At 31.5% G+C, this 21391-nt stretch overlaps 2 protein-coding genes across 2 annotated transcripts; both read right to left on the bottom strand.

Moving 5' to 3' along the window:
* Positions 1–13232: 13232 nt before the first annotated feature.
* Positions 13233–16449, bottom strand: LOC145628619 (uncharacterized). Its single transcript, XM_081680957.1, has 2 exons — positions 16182–16449; positions 13233–14060 (listed from the first exon to the last, which is right to left on the bottom strand). Exons 1-2 carry the CDS (start codon positions 16255–16257, stop codon positions 13369–13371), a joined length of 768 nt encoding a protein of 255 aa, XP_081537083.1. The 5' UTR covers positions 16258–16449; the 3' UTR covers positions 13233–13368.
* A 933-nt stretch (positions 16450–17382) lies between these two features.
* LOC145626386 (uncharacterized) lies at positions 17383–20441 on the bottom strand. The gene is made up of 2 exons (XM_081678813.1): positions 18069–20441; positions 17383–17790 (listed from the first exon to the last, which is right to left on the bottom strand). The coding sequence occupies exon 1, from the start codon at positions 20279–20281 to the stop codon at positions 18422–18424; it is 1860 nt and encodes a 619-aa protein (XP_081534939.1). The 5' UTR covers positions 20282–20441; the 3' UTR covers positions 17383–17790; positions 18069–18421.
* Between the last annotated feature and the right edge of the window lie 950 nt (positions 20442–21391).

The following is a 21391-nucleotide window of genomic DNA, read 5'->3' on the forward strand; positions in this document are numbered from 1 at the left end:
GCCGGATTGGCTAGGTGGTTGGGCTTTGGCTGGTGGGTTTTGTTCTTAATTTGTTTTTAAATTTTTTTTTTAATTTTTTAGCCAATTGATTCGTGACACGTGTCACTTTAATTAAAAAAATAAATAAATAACTCATTCAACCGGTAACCGGTATTTGGGATTGAAGAAAAAGAAGACCCCCCAAAGTTCGGATTATTCCAGAATAAATGAAAGTTGGGATTATTTTTTCTAATTTTTCCTTTTTAATATAGTATTTTTATATGCATACAATGACTCGGGGCAGCGCCCGGGCCAATAAACTAGTTAATGATATTATTTGTTTCATCTGATCTTAATATATTGACTTATTTCACACAACATAATTTAAGTTCTTATGAGTTACAAGAGTTACAGAGTATAAACTAAAGTTCTTTCTTTAGACAAAATCATTTAAGACATAACAATTAGTAGACATTTCAAATAACATAATTGAAATCATTTAAGAAATTATACGTTAAACAAAACATAAATATCTAAACCTAAGCAATCAAAAGGTTACTTGTTTCAAGATATTTAAATGAGCAGATTCAAATTATAAATACATTTGGATGCATAATAGAAATTTGATTATTTTAATAATACAAACTTCTAGCTTTGGGGTTGAAGATGTTCGCTTTTTTTTTTAAATATACTCCCACTCCACCTTAATTTGGGTAATATCAAACCTAAAGTAGAACAACAATAATTAAATACTCCAAGTTAAATAGGGTAACAAATTGACCAAGTTAGGTTTAGGTTTCGTATACGTACGGAAGAGTTGCATGGCTCATCTCATATTAATGTTTGCGTGTGGCTAGCGGAAGCCTCACCAATCATTTATTGACCGTTTTTTAGAGGGAGATCGTTGATCATTTTTCTGATTATAGTATTATAGATGCTTTTTGTTATTTTGCATTCACACCTTGCATTGTGATTTTTTTCAATTTATCTTACTTATCATGTACTTCGTAATTTTTAATTCATAATTTTATGCAAGAGTCATGCATATTTCGATTTTCTTCAAAGACCAAAGTCGTGACAAGTATGTGTATCACATACTTTCTTATACTTCATATTAATTAAGTTAATGATTAGGTTGTTGTATCTAAAGATGACAAGTTCAATTTTACAATTTCACATGTATTTTTCCTTCTAAAATAAGCACACATATCGTACATTATTAATTACTAGGTTAGGTCGGTTATTGACAAAAAAATTATGTACATATATACTTATCAGTGATCATATATTGTAATATCTCGTTTTTAGTCATTAATTTTTGTCAATCTCAATTGTATCCTTGAAACGGATATGTTTACCACATAAAAACTTATAGTAGAAGACTAGTTTAAGTCCCGTGCCATGCACGGTCATAATTAAATTTTAAAACAAATAAATAATAAATAGTGGTGTTAATTCAAAAATAGTTTATCCAAAAAAATTATTTGTAATAAAATAACTTGAATTTTAGTTTAAACCAATTAGGGGTGGCAATTTGGGTCAGCAGGTCGAGTTCGAGTCAAATTTCGGTTTGATTACGGGTTATGCTTAGAAACTATAAAAAATAGTACGTGTAAAACTTAATAAAATTATGAAATATGAATTTTAGGTCAAATTATCCTTAGAAACCATCATTTTAAGGTTTTGGTTGAGGCCCAAAAAAATATGTTTTATACTATATCAAATAATTAGATTTAATTTTCCAATACATGTTATGTATGTTTGTACGAAGCATACTGTAATAAAATGATTTTGTTTTTATAAACCTTATGTATAATTTTAAAATTTATACAAAGAATATATGCTACCAAAATGAATTTTCTTTTTTAATTAAAATAATTTTTTTATCACATGATAAAAGTTGGAGAATTTTTTTTATATAAATATGTAAAATTAAATTTTTTTTACTCATATCTATTGTTAATCATGCATAAATGTGATATTTAATGGTGAATGTAAACTATATGTAGATAGTATTGTGGAGTATAAAAATAATATTGGAAATTTGAAAAGATTTTATACGTACTACTTTTCACATTATTTCTGTTTTGTGAACGATATGGTTGATACGGTATATATATTTACTATGTATACATAAATATTACGGAGTATATGATAAGAATATAATAAAATATAATAATTAAATGAGGAAATAATTATATAATAAAATTAAAATATAATATAATAATTAAGGAAATAATGAAATTGGGGGAAAAAAATGAATGACATTATGCCAAGTGTCATTATAGGTTCGCTTTTAGTATAGGTTAATAGATAGATTGTATTTTTTAAAAATATTTACAAAGATTATATTTTGCTATTCTATTTTCCATATTAATTAGTTAATTGAATGTGAATATTAAAAAAAGGAAAATATCATTTCTATTTATATAGTAATTAAATTTTACAAATAATTTCCTTAAATAAATTTTCAATTAAATATTTTTTTTAAAAAAATATTAAGGACATACCAGAAACTGACATGTGTCATTACTGATGTGTTTTTTAGTATATAGTTATTGATTTCTAAAAGAAGAGAGCAATTTTGTGCCACATAAACTTCACGTAATGTATTATATTGATGCATGGGAATGCGACTATAATTTTAGCTACATTTTTCAGATTAAACCTTCAACTGTTTCCTAATAAGTTCTAACGAAGATGGCCAGCTATGTATAAACAACTCATAGTTTAATGGATCAATCTATATTTTAAAAATGGTATGTGCCCATTGCATACATCTCGTATGCTTGTTGTTTGCGTGTGCCATGCACACGAACATAATTAAAGGCGTGTGTCGTGAACATGTTGCTCTAAAAAACATTATTAGAATGAAGTTGAAATTGCATACTTCTTTTTGTTGTGCATTATATGAGTATAATATTGACTTCAACTTCCAATTTCAAAACAACTGCTTCTATTTATTATTGAGAATTTGAGAGACAAAAAGGACAAGTTATATGCAAGTTTAGTTAATAATAACTTAAACAAACCCCTTTTTTCCAAAATAAATGACACAGTCGTCAACTTTGCACACATGTTAATGCACTAGTTTTGATTTTTTTTATTTATTAATTAAATATTAATGAAAATTATTATAGAAATTATATGATGAAATTTTAAATAAATACCTATCTAACAACATATTTTATGATAAAATATGTTTTTGTTAGGGTAGTTCAAAATTATGAACATATAGCTAATACATAAACAGTGAAATTATTTGGGAGCAGATGGAGTAATAATGTAGGAGTTGGCCAATATTTCTATCTACTTCATCTATGCACGTTGGACAGTACAATTAATCCCAACTTACATGCATGTATGTTATTTCTTACGTCTATTAATGATTTGTTCTGTTTTTTAACAGACTCCAAAATATATTTATTAATCGTTAGTATCTCTATTAACAAAATTTCACATATTACAATCTATAGATTAATTGGAATTTGGAGTAAGTATTCTTTTTTTAAAAAAATTTGGATCCAAAACATATACAACGGGACAGTCATTTATAGACGGATAGAGTAATTTCTTACGGAGTGACACTAAGATGAGATAGCATTTCCTTGAATTTTCAATAGCATCCACGTCAAGCAGGACAGTTCAATTTACTTTTAGACGTTCACGAAATCACGATAAACCAACTTAACAGTTTATCAAACAAGTAAAAAAATTAACGCAACTTTTTTCTTAGAGATTTTTTTTTTAATTTTTTTTTAATTTTTTTATCAAACATGTAAAAAAATTAATGTTACTTTTTTCTTAGAGATTTTTTTTTGTTTTTTATTTTTTATTTTTTTATCAAACAAGTAAAAAAATTAACGTAACTTTTTTTTCTTAGAGACTTGTAGGACTAGAAATAGTCATACTCTAATTTTAAACTCATCATTTTAACACACACATATTAATAAATGAATACGTACTTACCTACTTAATCTAAAAAAACAATCTAATCAATGAAAGAGATTGCTAGCTTTCATTTTCTCACGTCACATTACTTAACGATTAATAAAATTATATAAATTCTTATATTTATATGATTTACAATCTTGAAACATATGTGTATATAATACTTGTATTATAAATACTATGATTAATTAACTTGTGGGTCCAATTAATTACATCAGATAGTGTGTGGGTCTCCCGTGTTATAATACTCTTTTCTTAGGCACCTCACAATTTGTAATTTTGGACCTTTTCTTAAATCCATTCATTTAATTTATCTTTATTTTAATTATTATGTAAATAAATATATACAGTTTTTTTTTTTTTTTTTTTTTTTTTTTTTCCTCCTAAAAAATATGGCTTTTGCCTTTTACATGAAGTGGAAGGCCAAGTTGGTTTATTAGGGTTAATAGAGGTGGAGAATTTGATCGAGATTGAAGAGGGCTTTCAGAAAAAGGTTTAAATAGTGACGTTATCTGTTATCCATCACTAATTGTCATCTAATGAACCATTTAATTTTACTATAAGTTTTTTTAAGCTAAATACCATTAGTTAAATAAATATAAAAGTTTAAATGTTAAATTACAATCCGATTTTGTTCACTTTATATTCATTTATTTCAAGAAAAAATAATTCAAAAAATATAGATCCAGTTTGAATAAGATTATGTAGAGGTTAACAAGGGTTCTCCAATAAAGTTAATTATAGATTAAATAAATTTAAATATGTTTAAATTAGTGAAAATCAAATACGAAGTAAAAAATATACATATGCGGCGTCCTTCCTTTTTTTTTTTTAGGCGTCCATATTAAATTCATGACAAACAGGTTAGAAATGTGAATGTCATATTAAGAAAGATAGAGTATTAATTAAAGTAGAATTTTGCAATACTTTTGATAATTTAAACTTTAAAGTAGCAAAAGGAGTAATATCGTTGACATGACCCATCTATCATACAAAAACTATCACTATATGTTCAAATACATGTCAATTACTAAAAATAAAAAATAATAATAATAACTATAATGGTTTATAATAGTGTAACGACCGTTTAGTAGATGACCATATAGTATAGTAATGCAAATGAATTTGTAGTAAATCAAGTTTCATGCTCATGATAATGCTAGCTCACCGCAAATTGACAAATTTTTTTAGAAATTTTTATATCCATCCTCCTAACTCCTCCTTTTAAGTAGTAATGGATGAAAAAAAATGAATAGAACACATTACACATACTTGAGATTAATTTGCATTATCACGGGGATTACAATGCTAATTACCTTCCTACTTTACACTTTAGATTCACTCCCAATACTGCCATTTATATATTACTAGTTGCCAAACAGGACGCAATGGACTAAGGATTGTAATAACTCTAATAAGCATTTAGTTGACACGGCATCACCTATATTAGAATTATTGAATTAATCATACAAAAATATCTAACTCACGCATCAATGATGTAATTAATGCTTAATATATATATATATATATATATATATATATATATATATATATATATATATATATATATATATATATATATATATATATATATATATATATATATATATATATATATATATATAGGGGAGGGATCTGGTGAGAATAGGTTCATATGTGAGAATTCATACTTATATGAGAACTGATTTAAAATTTAGAACATATGAGTAAAAATTTAGAACATAGTGAGTAAAAATTTAGAACATGCGAGTTAAAATTTAGAACATGTGACTCAAACTAAAATTCTGAACATATGAGTAATAATTTAGAACATTTGTGTGAGTAATATGTTTAGAACATCTGATTTAAGAATTAGAACAAGTGAATAAAAATTTATAAAATTTGCTTTATGAAATTTTAAACATATGAGTAAATTTAGAACATCTGATTTAAGATTATGAACATGTGAATAAAAATTTAGAACAAACTGATATAGAATATAGAAAGTGTGAGTAAAGAATTTAGAACATACGTGTAAAAAATAGAACATACGCTTTAAAATCTGAAACATATAATTAAAAATCTTAGAACACACGTTTTAAAATTTAGAACATATAAATTAAAATTTTGGAACAAGTTATTTAAAATTTATGACATCAAACTTAACTAATTTATGGTTTAGAACATGTGAATACTAAATTAGAACATTTGATTTAATTTAGAACACCTAAGGAAAATTTTAGAACATCATATTTAAAATTTAGAACATACGAGTAAAAATTTAGAATATAAAGAGTATTCTCACATAAGAAAAATTCTCATATAAGAAAAATTCTCACGAGAGTCTTCCCCTATACATATATATGTACATATACATATATGTACATATACATATATGTACATATACATATATGTACATATACATATATGTATATATATATATATATGTATATATGTGGAAAGCTAAACGTCGCCCTCGAATCTCTAACTAATGCCCGCAAAATAAACTAAAATTACAAACTTACCCTTTTTATCAAAAAAATTACCCCCTTTTCATCATAATACTATACCCACCACCACCACCACCACCACCACCTCCTCCTCTTTTAACCACCAACTCCTTACCTCCGATTTCACGATCTACACAGCCGCGGTAAGGACAAAGGAAAGTCGATCGCCAACGGAGAAAATGTTTTTTATTTTATTTTTTTTGAATTTGCGGCAAACGCCTAGATTTTTCGCACGTCCTAGGCTCAAACGCCTAGTTCTTGTGAACAACCGTGTGGTTGTATGAAAAATCTGGGCGTTTGAGGTGAAACGCCTAGTTTTTTAGAATACCCTAGGCTGAAACGCCTAGTTTTTTCGAATAGCCTAGGATGTTTCGAAAAAACTAGGCGTTTCAGCCTAGGGTATTCTAAAAAACTAGGCGTTTCAGCCTAGGGTATTCTAAAAAACTAGGCGTTTCCTGGGTTTTGAATTTTTTTAAAAAATTTATCGCGACATACTGATTTCATACGGTTTGACGAGTCTTCTACAAGCGTCTAAGGTTGTGTTTCTTGTATTTCGTCGTTGTCCATAAGATCTAACGAAATTGATTTTGCAAAATTTTTAAAAATTTGTTTGATTTTGAAACTCACGGTGGTTTGGGTGGTTGTTCGATGAGCGTTGGTGGCCGTTGACCACTAGAGAGAATGGTAAGAAAATTTGTGTACAGTAAAAGTGTGAAATTGAGGTAAAATTAATTATTTTTTTATAATTATTATAAGGATAAATACGTAATTTTATTTTATTTTGCGGGCGTTAGTTAGATATTTGAGGGCGATATTTAACAACCCGCAAAAATATTTCATTAATTAAAAGTCATACGACATCTACAATAGAGATTCGACGTTAACAAATACATAAGATATTGAATCAAATAGAATTTTCCTTCATAAAAACTACGATCGTCGAGTAGATCTTGCACTGCGGAGCATCTCCCACTTATATCGCTGAAAATTACAGCCTTGTTGGAGAGACAGTCTAACGATCCTTTGTAGCCGTGAGGATGTTTTCCTTCTGATTCATCTGTTCGTATTCGAAAACTTGATAACTTTTTCACCAACGAAATAATTGCACGACAATCCATTAGATCTGCTACCATGGATTCAAAACTAAGAAATTTCTCCCTCGAAAAGAGGAGATAAACCTTGTCTTTCGAAGGAAGTCGAAAAACCCTTGTCTTTCGAAGGAGATCGAAAACCCTTTCTTTCGAGGGAGAAAAGTTCCTCCCAAAAGGAGGAAGCATTATTATAAACCTAAAAAAACAATAAAGAAACAAGGATTGGGGCTTTCCACCGATTAAAATCGATGGAAGCCCTTTCAAAATTCAACAATGGAGGCTAGGGTTTTGGAGAGACAGGAAGGAGGAGAGAGAAAAAGCTAATGAGTGCTAGACAAAAGCTAATGAGCGCCCTGGGGGCGTTAGATAAGAGAATTATTTTCTTATATATATTTTTGCTGGCCTAACATCAAAAATGTCAATTTTCTATCATTAGATAAGAAGTCTAAAATATGTGATAACTACTCCCTCCGATTTTTAATCTTTATGTTGCTCCTATTATTAAATACAAAGTAAGTACGGAGTAGTAGTTACAGAGTATAAGAAGTCTAACTTCTTTCTTAATACTTGTAGTTATATACTCTTACGTGTGATCATTTTTATCTGTCTTTCATTGATGTATATGTAGTACGTTTTAACTTATGCATCCAGACCAAATTAAAAATATTTTATAACAATTTTTAAATGTATTAATACTAAGAAGGTGTGCGTTGAAAAATTATGTAAAAAGTGATGAAACAATAACCTATACAGGTGATATATTTTAGATTGATAGATGGAATAATAGATTTAGGGTTTTTTTTTTTTTTTTTATTATTATTATTATATAGATATAATTGACAACATAAATTTTCAAGCTTAATAATTAATATCATCACTTAACACAATCAACCAGGCAAATAAAATCGCGCTATAGGTTAATAGACTATAAAAATTGAACAAGCATACTCAATAATAATTAATTGTTATTTTATCAAAATAATTAATGGCTTTAACTTATCAAATTAATTAATTGATGACGCTTGTAATATAAGAGAGTGCATGAATACCTAGGTCGCAAGTGCTAGTGATCCACTTGACACCTTTTCAACTTTGAAGACGAAGATAGTGAGAATTATTTCCTTTTTCTTACAAATGAAGATGTTTAATAATAATGAATATATTCTATATTGATATTTGATATAATAATGATAATGAAGTTTGACTATGGCTTTTTGTTCGTCCATCCATTTTGCTTCGTTTCTTTTTATCCCTTTTCCTTTTTCTTTGTTACGTCCACTCTTGTATCTCGAATTTTGTCTTTTCGATCATCTTGAAATCGTACTTTGACTTAGCAAATCGATATAAAGCTCTATCAAAATTCATTTTTAAAAAAAACTTTTTATAATGGCTTTAAGACCAGCCTAAGCCACTTAAATCATATAAACGTTAGCTCCATATAGTGTTTATGTTATTTGGGTCCATGAAACATACTCAATAATCACACATTTATAAACTTTGTATAATTTTTTTTTTTCTCTAGTTTGATGAAATCTTTTAAACCTTATATCAAATTTTTCGAATAGGGTTCACAAGGTCATTGGACCCTTCAAATTTTAACTTGCATAAATTCGATGGTATTGAATTAAGGTTTTTTTTTTTTTTTTTTTTAATTTAAATAAGATCATAAGTAATGCGCATCTACTAAAGTCCGACAAATTACCATGAAGAGTTCGGACTAATAAATAAGCTAGTTGGGATCGTAATTGGAGAAAAGCTTAGGTTGGAATGAGAGACGTGATCTAGGTCAGCTCGATCATTAGCAAATGGCTCTTCCAACAAACGTTGTTACATCATAGAAGGGCTGAAACCCGAAACTTGTTCGTTTTTCAACTTAAATTCTTCAATCCCTTTCCAACTAATTCAACCACAACTTATAGGCGATAATAATCTTTACGTGAGTTGCTTTATCAGGTCCCTTTTATTCGTAACAAAAACTTATGAAACATCTACGACCATAAATATATACTACAAGTTGTTTTCAGAATCTGGGGAGTGTGTCTTCCACTCGTCTTAAGATAAAGTTCATCTTATTCTTGATCCTAATATGAGTAGGTAGCGTTTATTCTAATACCCACTTTTTTCTTCACATTAGAAAGGGACGAAAACAGAAAATATCCTCATGTTAATTAATATTCTGATGAGAAATACTAATCGTGTAGTGTTCATGTTGTTAACTTGGCCTAAACTTCTTTAATTTATAGATTCTTAATTATATGCACTAGGTGCATGTAAAATTAGGAATATATATCCATTGATATTTTCTACTTGATCATATCATAATTTTTGCTCAAGTTATTTCAAAATCTTTAAATAGAAGCGAACGCTGTTAATCGAGTAAAAAGTAATTTTAATCTCAGGTGCACATAAGAATCTCTCCAACTAACTTCTCTATTCTTCATATAATTTTGGAGTCACGTATATATATTTTTCCTGTCCAACAAAATCTCCATCACTCTATGTAATTAATATATTACACTCTTGGCAAGAGAATAATCTTTTAAGACTTTTTCTTATCTTTCTATCTTCAGCCAACAAAAAGGAAATAAAGATATGACAATATTCATATTCGCCCGTATATATAAATGAGTTGTATGATAAAAAAAAATATTATATATAAATAATTAAAAGTTTAACTTGGAGGATATCCTTAATGGTTCACTCTCATATATTTGTATTTGGAATATACTAATACAACCTTCACGAAAAGTATCATTTTTAGTGTAGTAAAAAATAAGAGTACGTACTTATTAACTACCGAGCCAAAAATAATAATAAATAATAATAATTTTTTTTTATTTTTTATTTTTATTTATTTATTTATTTTTTTTTTAAAAAAAGGGTCTAATGCTATTATGCTAATAAGGATTAAGGAGTGAGGATATTCACCGGCCCTTGTCATACCTCCACCCCAACTTCCAATTCATGAAATTTGTTCCACCATAGTCCGTAGTTGGTTGTTTTTAATATCCTTGAAAGGTCAATCAGATTTAATTGGATCTTTCATCTAACGTACATTAAGCATATACTAATACATTCATACAACCTTAAAAGTAACCCTAGATCTTCCTTTCCGATGGAAAAGGATTAATAAATTTTCAATGGGCACAAGCTGTTATAGCATCCTATCAATCTTTTACGCTAAATGATCTTATTAAGACAATAATAGTTACAACGCACATTTTATTATTTTGTTAACAAAAGTAATACTCTGTAATATAATATTAATAAACAAGATGAGTTGCATACTTTTATGTTTGGGTTCAATCATGGACTAAACATAAAAATGATGTGTGCTTTTGGAAGAAAATTGGGTGGTCATTAGTTGCCAGACTTGCCACTCATGCAACTATGACATGTACGGCTGGTATCATGCACACCCTAGACATCAATTTGAAGGGCTTTTTAGTTTTTAATACATTAAAAAATCGTCTAAACCTATTGTTAATTTGTCACCAATGGAAGAAATATAAGTATCTATTATTTGTCACAAATCTCACAATATATATGAGTCCTATTGCTGATTCAATTTGTTATATACAGCCTGGTACACCCAACTAACTTAAAGTTAATTTTACTCTATATTTGAATATTTGATGATAAAATGAAAAACAATCATCAAAATAAGAACAAATACTCATGGGTGTATGCAACAATCTTCAGGGTCTGTTATCATAAGTTTATTTTAAGTTCAGTTCAGTTCAACTCTTAATTTCTTTCTCTTATAAAATATTCATTTCAGTTCAGTTCAGCTCAGTTGAGTTCAGTCTATGAGAACAAGTCCTGAATCATGTCATTGGTTTTTGTAAGTAAAAATTGAAAATTGTATTAATAACACAAACAAATAGAATTAGGAAGTAAGTTATAAAGTATTGCTTTCTTATCCCCATTTTTAAATATTTATTTAGTACGTAGTCTTTTTTTTTTTTTTTTTTTTTTTTTATTTTTTATTAAAAATACTTATACGTCTACACATAGTAAAAGTTTGTAATACATTTCTGATATATTATTATTACATGTTTTGTCAAAAAAAAAAAAAATTTATTATTACATGTTTTTATTTAGAAACTTTTATTATTACTTCAGCACCTTTTTTATTGAAAAAATAACTCAATACGACTATTATGCCCTTGTTAGCATATTTTACTCTCCATAAATATCTACATTATATCCACGTATAGCCTAAATTGAATAGTTATATAACTATTGAGCAATAATACACCACATAAGAATAAGAATCAAGCAAGTTATTTTTTCCTGATCCAAAAAAATCTCTGTTGAAAATGGAGTTACTGTACAATTGTACATGATTAGGTGAAACATATCTGGCCTCCCAAATTTAGCAAGGGCAAAATGCAACTGGACTGATTAGTCACTTTCTGGTGCGACTACTCGAATTTGCCCCATTGATTTAGACATTTCTCTCTAATTAGACTTAGCTACCTTTGTTTTGTTATCGAATTTTAGAATATAGAAAAAAAATTTGAATGAACAGAGCCTAAGCTTGATACTATACATGAAGCACAAGTACTCGTATATTATAGGATGTATTCGTGTTTTGAGGCACTGTAAAAATTTTACTTAGGGATGGCAATCTAGTCCGGATCCGACCCTACTCCGCCCCGATCCGAGGTAAAATATCCGCTCCGAGTCCGAGAAAAAAGTAATCCGAGTTCGAAGAAATGACAATCATCACTATTCTTAGAATATCCGCCTCGAAGAGGAGGGTCGGAGTCGGATCCTACAAAAAATCCGAGAAAAAAATCCGACTCCGACAAATGTCCGATTTTAACGGATTATCCGACTCCGACTCCAATAGATAGTGTATTTTTGTATGGGTCATGGTGGCATTGGGTGTGGGTCGTAAGCCCAAATAGCCCAACATCTCAATGTATATTGAATAATGAAAAAAAAAAACTCGGAGTCGGAGTCGAAGGTCGGATATTGAAGTCGGAGTCGGAGTCGGAGTCGGATGTCGGATTTAACCTCCGACTTCCTGTCGGGTCGGAGTCGGATTTAGCATAATCCGCTCCGAGTCCGACCCGTTGCCATCCCTAATTTTACTAATGAGTAATACCAAAACTCCATAAAAGTTTATCGTCAGACCGGCTGATCCAAGAATTTTCATTAGATTGTCAACTTACAATTTGGAAACAAAATATTGTACAATGAGTAACAGCAGACACCAAAATCTTTGAGAAATGACAATCATCACTATTCTTATATCAATTGATTGGTGTCTTCATATGTTTAATATTTAAATGAGTTTAATAAATCAGTTATTTCCAGTATACATAAACACATGAGTAATACTGTAATAAATTGTTTACTGTACAGCTAAGCACTTGTACATGATATTTCAGTTTTTTTTGTTTTTTTTTTTTTTTTTTGCAGTTTCTGGTTCTAAAAAAAGGGGGTAATTTTTAAATCTTGCATGTTGACACTAGTGTATAGAAAAGGATCAAACTTCACTTAAAAACTCTAACTGCAAATTTTCCATAAACTTCATAATGTTCATATCACCACAATTCCAGGTCTCTGGCTTTGGGTTTTTAGTTTTTTTTATGGCTGTATAGAGTAAATTTCAGAGTTGCACATCCAAGTTGTTTCAGTAACTACTGATCACAGCATAGTATTAATACTTAATGAATTTACAATATATATTTTTCCAGTAAGCAATATCTTGTATTCGATATTCATATATCTATCTATCATTGACATAAAATGCAAGCAATTACAATGGCTTCAAGTTCCAGCTATGCATCTCTGCTAAAGATAATCTTGATAAGCTAAAAGCCAGAAAGTTAATTATGCGAATCCTACAATTCTTCAGATTCATAAACTTTTTGAGATTCATAAATTTCTTGAGATTCATAAACTTCTTGAGATTCATAAACATTTTGAGATTCATAAACATTTTGAGATTCATATACTTCTTGAGGTTCATATTCACTTACCTCACTTTGACTAAACTGAAGCAAGTAGTTGACACCATTCACCACATCGTAGACCATTAAACCTATTCTTCCTCCAACCCAACTTCCCACTTGGCTTCCAAGGAGGTAGCCAAACCTCCCAAGCCTCTGTTCCCCGAGGAATCCGACAGAGTAGGTCCCAATCAAGGTCCCGCTTCCTCTGAGAAAGCCTTCAGTCATTGTACCTCCAAAGTAAATGGCTTCAAAGAAGTCCCACCCACTAGATATGATTGGTCCTGTAATCCGCCTAGCCTGTCGGGACGCTAATTTTGCAGCCTTTTTTCCTTCTTTGGCGGCTTGATTAGCAGCATCTTTGGCTTGCAATCCCTGTGACATTGCATCGCTCAGTGTACTCTCAATTGCTCGGCTTCTGGCTAACTCAACATGAGCAGATTGAAAACTGTTGACATATAGTTTCACACCCTCTTTAACTGAGCATGCTAACGAACCTGATCCCAAATCGAAACAGTTGAGTAAAGTAAATTGCCCACTCTTGGATGCTGCTTCTTCCCCCACAAGCTTCCTGCTTTTTTCAGCTGCAAAGTACAATACTTAATTCAAATTTTCTTGACAGACATAAATGAATTTGAAAAAAAAAATAAGATGATCTATGTAAAACTAAATATATGACGAAGTTGTGCCTCGGGGATACTAGCATTGTGCAGAGAAAATGCCAACTATAATAATGGGGTAGCACTCATACATGCATCCCGGCCATCATAACTTCAATTTCAGGAATAGCAGAATAAAAACAGCCAAGCAACACACCTTACAAAAAATATGGCGGAAAGCAAATGCCTATGGAGTAAGAAGTCCTATGACCCTGTGAGAGTATGAGGTCATGAGGAACATAGGTAAGAGGATCATGGAGCAAATTAATCTTAACACTTAATGTCAATTTGAATTTCAAAGACAGCTATAATTTTCCATAGATTTCTGCTCTAACAGCTTCTTAAGTTTTTGTTAACATATCAGTTACTTAATTTTGAGCAGCTAATCATTTATTCTGAGATTTAACTGAATCTACTCTCTAATTCCTACATATCGTGTTTCCCACCATCAGCATTTCCTGCCTCTTCAGTATTCAGTGAATACTATTCACCACCATACTCTTTATCAATAATCAATCAATGGAGTCAGAAAATATGGTAAGTTGGCGAATCTTTGATCCCAGAAGAGATGCTGGAAAGAAATGCTACAATTTTAACCAGCCAAAAAGCATGATTATCGTTTTCAACACTCAGCTCAAAGATACATTCTTGAGAACCTTACAGGACCCTACCTCTCATACCTTCCCAAGAAGTCCCAAACTGGAAACAGAAACTTATTTTAGATTCTTATTTATGTCCAAAATAATGAAGCAAAATCGCAAAAGCGAATTAGAAAGTGAGCTGCACTGCTTCTTGCTCATTATCTCAATAAAGCTCTTATCCTTGCTCATTGTGTTAGTTCTTACTCTGCTATTACTAGGATCACATTAATTGACTACATGAAACAGCTTCTCGGATAATCTTGACTAACAAGGAATAAAGGTGTCCGGATCAGAAACTTCCTAGACTGTCAACTCACGGAATAAATACAATTCGCATGATAGTGGAATGCCTTGATTAATTAACAGCTCATAGCAATGCATATATCCCCCTTCATTCTCCTTTTCCCGCTTATATTGGAGCCAGGGTCACAGGAAATTCAAGATCCTAATATCCCTTCATCTCCATCTCTTCAGATCCCCCATCCCCTTTCCACTTTTTTACTACCTTCCATGTCTTCCTCTTTCTTTGCAACCCTCTCTCTTCTTCTATACATCTATCATGTAACATGCACATACAAGAACCCTTATGAGCATATGAGTGTTCCTCCATTTATGATCACAATTAAGTCATTTACATTCATAAGAGTCTCATAGTTTAAGTCCATGAATAGGTTTGATATAAAGCAAAATATGCTTAATTAAAAAGATAACTAAGTTATTCAGATCTTGGAATTTGATTTTGGAATTCATAAATATAAGAATTTTGATTCAAACTTTTCTATTTTAAGCTGTGGTTCTAATTATTTTCATTAAGACATATATACTTGCATCTAAATGTATCCCGACTAAACGAGCTAGTATAATCAAACAAGCTTTTTTTTGGTGTATTAAGAACAAAACTTGCAACAGGGCTAAACTCTATTTGATACAGACACCGAGCTCAAATATACTAAATCAAAACTAACGCTAAGTTCCTACAAGTTTTTGAGCTCCAACGCAATCTCAAGCTTAAAGCCGTAAACACGACTCGACTCGACTCGACTCGGCTCGCTTACACCCCTAATTTGTTTAACAACCACTCACAATCATTTGTATGATCTCTTCCTAATTTCCTTTTAATCATCATAGAACCATAATACGAGCCTTAAATCAACTTCATTCCAAGGCAACTCAGATTCAAGCTCTTCTAATAATTTATCATCATATATTAATTAACAATAATTAAACCTAATCTATAGAAGATACAGCCCTCCCTCCAATCAGATCAAATTAATTAAATAATACTACGTACAATAATGAAATCGCCCACAATAACCCAGTCAATTCAATCATATAATCAACAATATTAAACAAATTTTATACAATCAAAACAAATAAAAGGGAAAATTAAATACAGAAATCATACCTACAATGCTGAGAACGATGATTCCAACAATGAAGAGAAGAAGCTGAATTCTCTTCTTATTCAAATCAAAATCCATTGATGAACCCTATAATCTCAGAATATATTAATTAATTAATTCCAGATGATATTTGGAAAAAGGGTAAAATTAAGTGAATTAACTTGTTAATGAAGGAAGAATATTGCTCATCAAATAAAGAATGAACGCGGAAGGTTGTAAAGCGTAAGCCTAATCAGTGGGAATGAATGCTTGACCACTGACCAAAGACTAGTCGTTTGTTATCCGAGGATGTTCAAGGTCGTAACTAAACGACGCGTATAGGGCAATCTCCCCAAAAAAAAAATATCCTTCATGTTTTCTAATGTGTGATTTTTATTTCTTTCTTTTTTTTTTTTTTAAATACATATCATGATAAACCTTGCACCTTGATATACATGAACCTATGTATTCATTTGTTTTACACTTTTACCATCAAAATATAATGGATTTGCTCGAGTATAACTGTACAAGTATTATGAGTATTACCATCAAAATAATTACACATTGTTTGCAATTATTTGACATAAAGTAGAGAAGGAAAATATTAATCGTTGCAAATAATATGTAACGGAGGTAGTATTAAGGGACATCTCAAAATAGAGATATATTGAGTACTACTCCATACTAACTACTCCGTAAGACAAATTACTTTGTACTCCGTACGATATACTACTTTTGTACAGTAATTGAGTACTTGTACTTTCTACAGAGTATTATTTAAGTACATCCATATTGTAGTTGATTGAAGTACTTTGTACTCTGTCAAAAACTAGAGTACTAGACTGAGGTAAATTGATATTCTGTAATTTTAATGCATTTTCAGAATAGGATGAAGATTATATTAGATTTGGCTGTTACACCACAAATTCCCAAAAATCCAAACATCGGACGTGCAAATATTCTCATTACCTTACCCAACAAATGCAGCAACTTCTTATTTGAGATAACAGGAAGCTAACACGCGGTGCATTTGAATGCCTTGCCAAGCCATCACAAAGCTCTAGCAATTACAATATGTTCAATGTTGCTAGGGATCAGCTCAATTGTGAAATCATCGGTGAATTTTTAACCCTATCAAGGATTTTCACCTCTTCTCAATCAAAATAAATTTCAATGAATACTCAATATAGATACCAAACTTCTGTCAAAAAAAATATAGATACCAAACTTGAGGTTTACTAAATTCTCATTTCTGACCAATAGTGTTTTGCTTGCTGTACAATACAATCCAAATCATATTCAAAGGGAAAGAGGGTCTGAAAATCATTGATGTCATGAAGGGAACTCATACATGCATCTAGTAGTACCACAGAATGAAGACTTCACGACAATGACGTTTTCCTCCATAGTTGATGAAATCTTATATTCATACTGGATGACCTAGCCTGACAAAATTATAGATGTAAAGGTGCAAGATAATACTTCTAACCGTTCTAACTAATAACCTGTCAGCATTTTAGCAGTCCTCAGCACTACTTGAGTATTTTTAACAAGCTCGGTCATCCCTGTTGGAGCACAACTCTGGGTATGAAGTAATGAAGACTTGATCTAGTTGACTGTACTTCACCGAATCTGAAAAGGGATAATCAGCATCAATTCTAGTTATTAGGACAGTAATCACGGCACCAGAATTCAACAATATTTGCATGCATCAGACTGGAATCGAGTTTGACTGTTCGATAAATTGAATGGAAACTTTGTACATATATACAATGGAAGAAAATCCAGTTCTAGTATAATTCCCCTCATTCCAACTTTTAAGCATGGCCTAAAAGCGACAATGGCGTCTAGCACCAATAACTAATTAAAAAAGATATACACTAGGAACAAGAGCAAAAGGCTGATTGTACCTCTGTAACCCAGTACAATAAGAGGGTTGATCTCCAGGTTAAGAACCCGTCTGTTAAATAGCAAAATTTTCATGCATCAGCTTCTTGCTGCCAGCCTGCCACCAATATTACAGTTAAAGTAATTTTCAACCAAGAGAGTTATAACAGAACCTAAAAGTCAGTGACATGATCCAGGGTCCCATAACAAGATGGTGGGGGCTGTGGGCCCATGTAATCTTATTCTTCTTTGCCCCTCTGCCAATGGGTAAGTTTCTGTTCAAGAGGGAAACTCGGCACTCGGCAGCCAAAGTTTAGCAAGTAGCATCTTACTGCTAGCAAATAGTGATATTAAAACACAAGCAATAACCCCCTGATTAAGGTGCAGAAGATTGGTAAAGGTGTCCATCAATATCAGGAGAAAATCCTTTCTCTATCATTTCCTCCTTGATAATATCATAGGTGATCCGGTTAGGGACTAAACCCTTCTCCAACATCTCATTAAGAAGCTTGTTTGCTTCTTGCAACTTGCCTTTGCTACAAAGACCCTTTATCAAGACATTATATGTCGCAACATTTGCCCGCTTACCAGCTTTCTCCATTCTTAACCTCATATTCATGGCATCCCTGAGATTTCCTTTAGTACAGTAGCCATCAATTAAGGTATTATATGTCACATGAGTTGGAGTCAAACCCATCTCTAACATTTGATCCAGTAGCTTAGCTGCGTTTCTTGTGTTGCCTTTCTGGCAAAGAGCACCTATCCTTATGTTATATGTCACGGTATCAGCTTGGAGCCCAACACTTTTCATTTCCTTTAAAATATCATCAGCTGCTTCAAAATCCTCGTTTTTATAAAAGCCACCGATTAAGCAATTATAAGTAGAGACATCTGGGGAAATGTTACGCTTCAACATTAAATTCAGCAATGCAACAGCTTCATCCATCATCCCAGCCTTGCAATAAGCATCGATCAAAGTATTGAAAGTTACAGCACTAGGAATTACACCTATTCTATCAGCATCTTCCAGCAGCTCCCTAGCTTGTTTCACCATTCCCTTTTTAGCATAGCCATTGATGAGGATATTATACGTTATGATATTTGGCTTCAAATCTTGGAGAGACATATCATCTCTTAACTGTAAAGCTTCATCAATTTTCCCATCACTACAAAACCCCCTAATCAGTGTGTTATATGTGACAACATTAGGTTTCAATCCTTGACATTTCATTTCTTTATAAACCTTCAAAGCAGAGGGCAAGTTTTGATCCTTACAGAATCCGTCAATAAGAGTATTGTAGGTGATCTCATTTGGACTGATGTTCATTGACACCATCTCTTTCAAAAAAGCATCTGCTTTATACATCCTTCCAACCCTTGCCATCTTGCAATACCCATCAATAAGAGTATTATAAGTGACAACCGAGGGAGATAGACCCCATAATTTGATATCCTCCAAAAGATCATTAGCCCTTTGCAGCTGACCAACTTTACAAAACCCGTTAATGACTGTGTTAAACGTCGTAATATCAAGCTTAACCCCCCTCCTAATCATCTCCTTAAACACATACTCCATAACTTTTGTCTCCCTTTCATCAACCAAAGGACTTAACAATGGATTACACGATAATATAGATAACCTGAACCCATAATCCCAAGCTCTTCTAACTGCCTCAGCCGCCAAACCCACCTTCAAATTCTTCACACATGTCTGAACCAGCATATCAACAATCACCGAATTCATCCCATAAAAGTCAGCAAACTTCGTCGAAAGAATATGAAAAACCTCCGAATTAGAGTACTCCCCTTTCTTCACAAACCCATTCAACAATTTCCTAATCTCCCCATATAATTTCTCCCTAGCTAACATATGAAAAACCTCTAAATACATCTCAGTGTCATGTGAAACACAGTATTCATGCTCCATCTCCAACCATTTGAAATACTGAAGAATCAATCGTGGGTCAGACTCAGAATCAATCAATTGTTGCAGAATTTCATTAGGGTTTGTTGTACTTAGATAAATTCTTTTCAATTCCCTCCAATGCTGCTTAGCTATGAGCTCAGAAATCGCAGAAATTGGGTTTAAATTTTCTGGGGTTTCGTTAATTTGAGTAGAATCTGAAGTACCAAACAATCTTACATGATAATGAAGAGATATAACGGAATTAAAAGGGGTATTATAGTGGCGATTAACTGATTTTAGAAATCGAAAAAATGGGGAAATTGCATACATTTCAGCATTCAGCGAATGGAATTCAAGTAGATAGAGAGATACAGAGGTTACCGGTGATCAGGGCGGTCGGCAGTGAGAATTGGATCGTGGCTATTTCGTGTCTGTTGTGTGAATCGCCGGCGCAGGCAAATGCAGGTGTTGAGGTTGGGGTTGCAAACTTGCAATTGAAAGTTTGTAACTTGTGATTTGTGAAGTTGTTAGCATGTAAAAGGTGTTAGTTTTGGAAATGCATCTTCGTTTCTTAATACTCCATAAATCCATAATTATTCGTAAAAGTTGTAACTCTATTAAATTTAGCACACCAGTCAGTGTATTTTTTTTACGAGAAAAGTTTACGAGTATTTAAACTTGTTTTGACGGTAAATTAAACTTGGATAATCCATATTACGAGTGTATACGTCTATTCAATTTGTGCTTGTTATATATTTTCCCCTCATGCAATCATTACAATGAAAATAAAATATCATATTTTCCTTAAGTGCAGAAGAATCAAAGATGTTTGGAGCCTACTTTTTACTAAAAAAAATGGCTAGATTGTATAGTGTCATTTTTTAAATTTATTCGAAACATTATTATACTTAAGAAAACATCCAAATGTTTTAAGGAAATATATTCTCCTTAGTTGGAGTGTCTGGAGAGAACGGAATGCTATTAGCTTTCAACGTTAGAGACATTTTATATGTTTAGGATTTCCCATCAAGTGCATGTTGCGTTCAATGAGTGGCACCAAATAAGTCTTATGGAAACATTTTTCTCGATGGGATATCTCATTTTGAGATCCCATAAGGCCATAACCATTTTCCTCGTAATCATTCCCCTTCATCTTTTTCTATATCATGGAAGACGTCTCTCAACACTTCTTCAAACTTAAAGTCAACGGTTCAATTTGCAACAACTCAATAGCAACAGGAGTCGACATTAAAGATAACAACTGAACACTCATCAAGCCATGTACATTCAACCTCACCTGCACCAAAAGTATTTACAACGGAAGCTAAAGATCTTTTTAAAGGAGGTTAATGACTCTTCAAAGTGGCGTTCAGAACATTCAAAGTGAAGGTAACACCTATTACATCTATTAGTCATTAACTCAATTAAAGCCATTTGAGT

Source organism: Chenopodium album, chromosome 4 (genome assembly GCF_948465745.1).
Source record: "Chenopodium album chromosome 4, dcCheAlbu1.1, whole genome shotgun sequence".
Taxonomy (NCBI): domain Eukaryota; kingdom Viridiplantae; phylum Streptophyta; class Magnoliopsida; order Caryophyllales; family Amaranthaceae; genus Chenopodium; species Chenopodium album.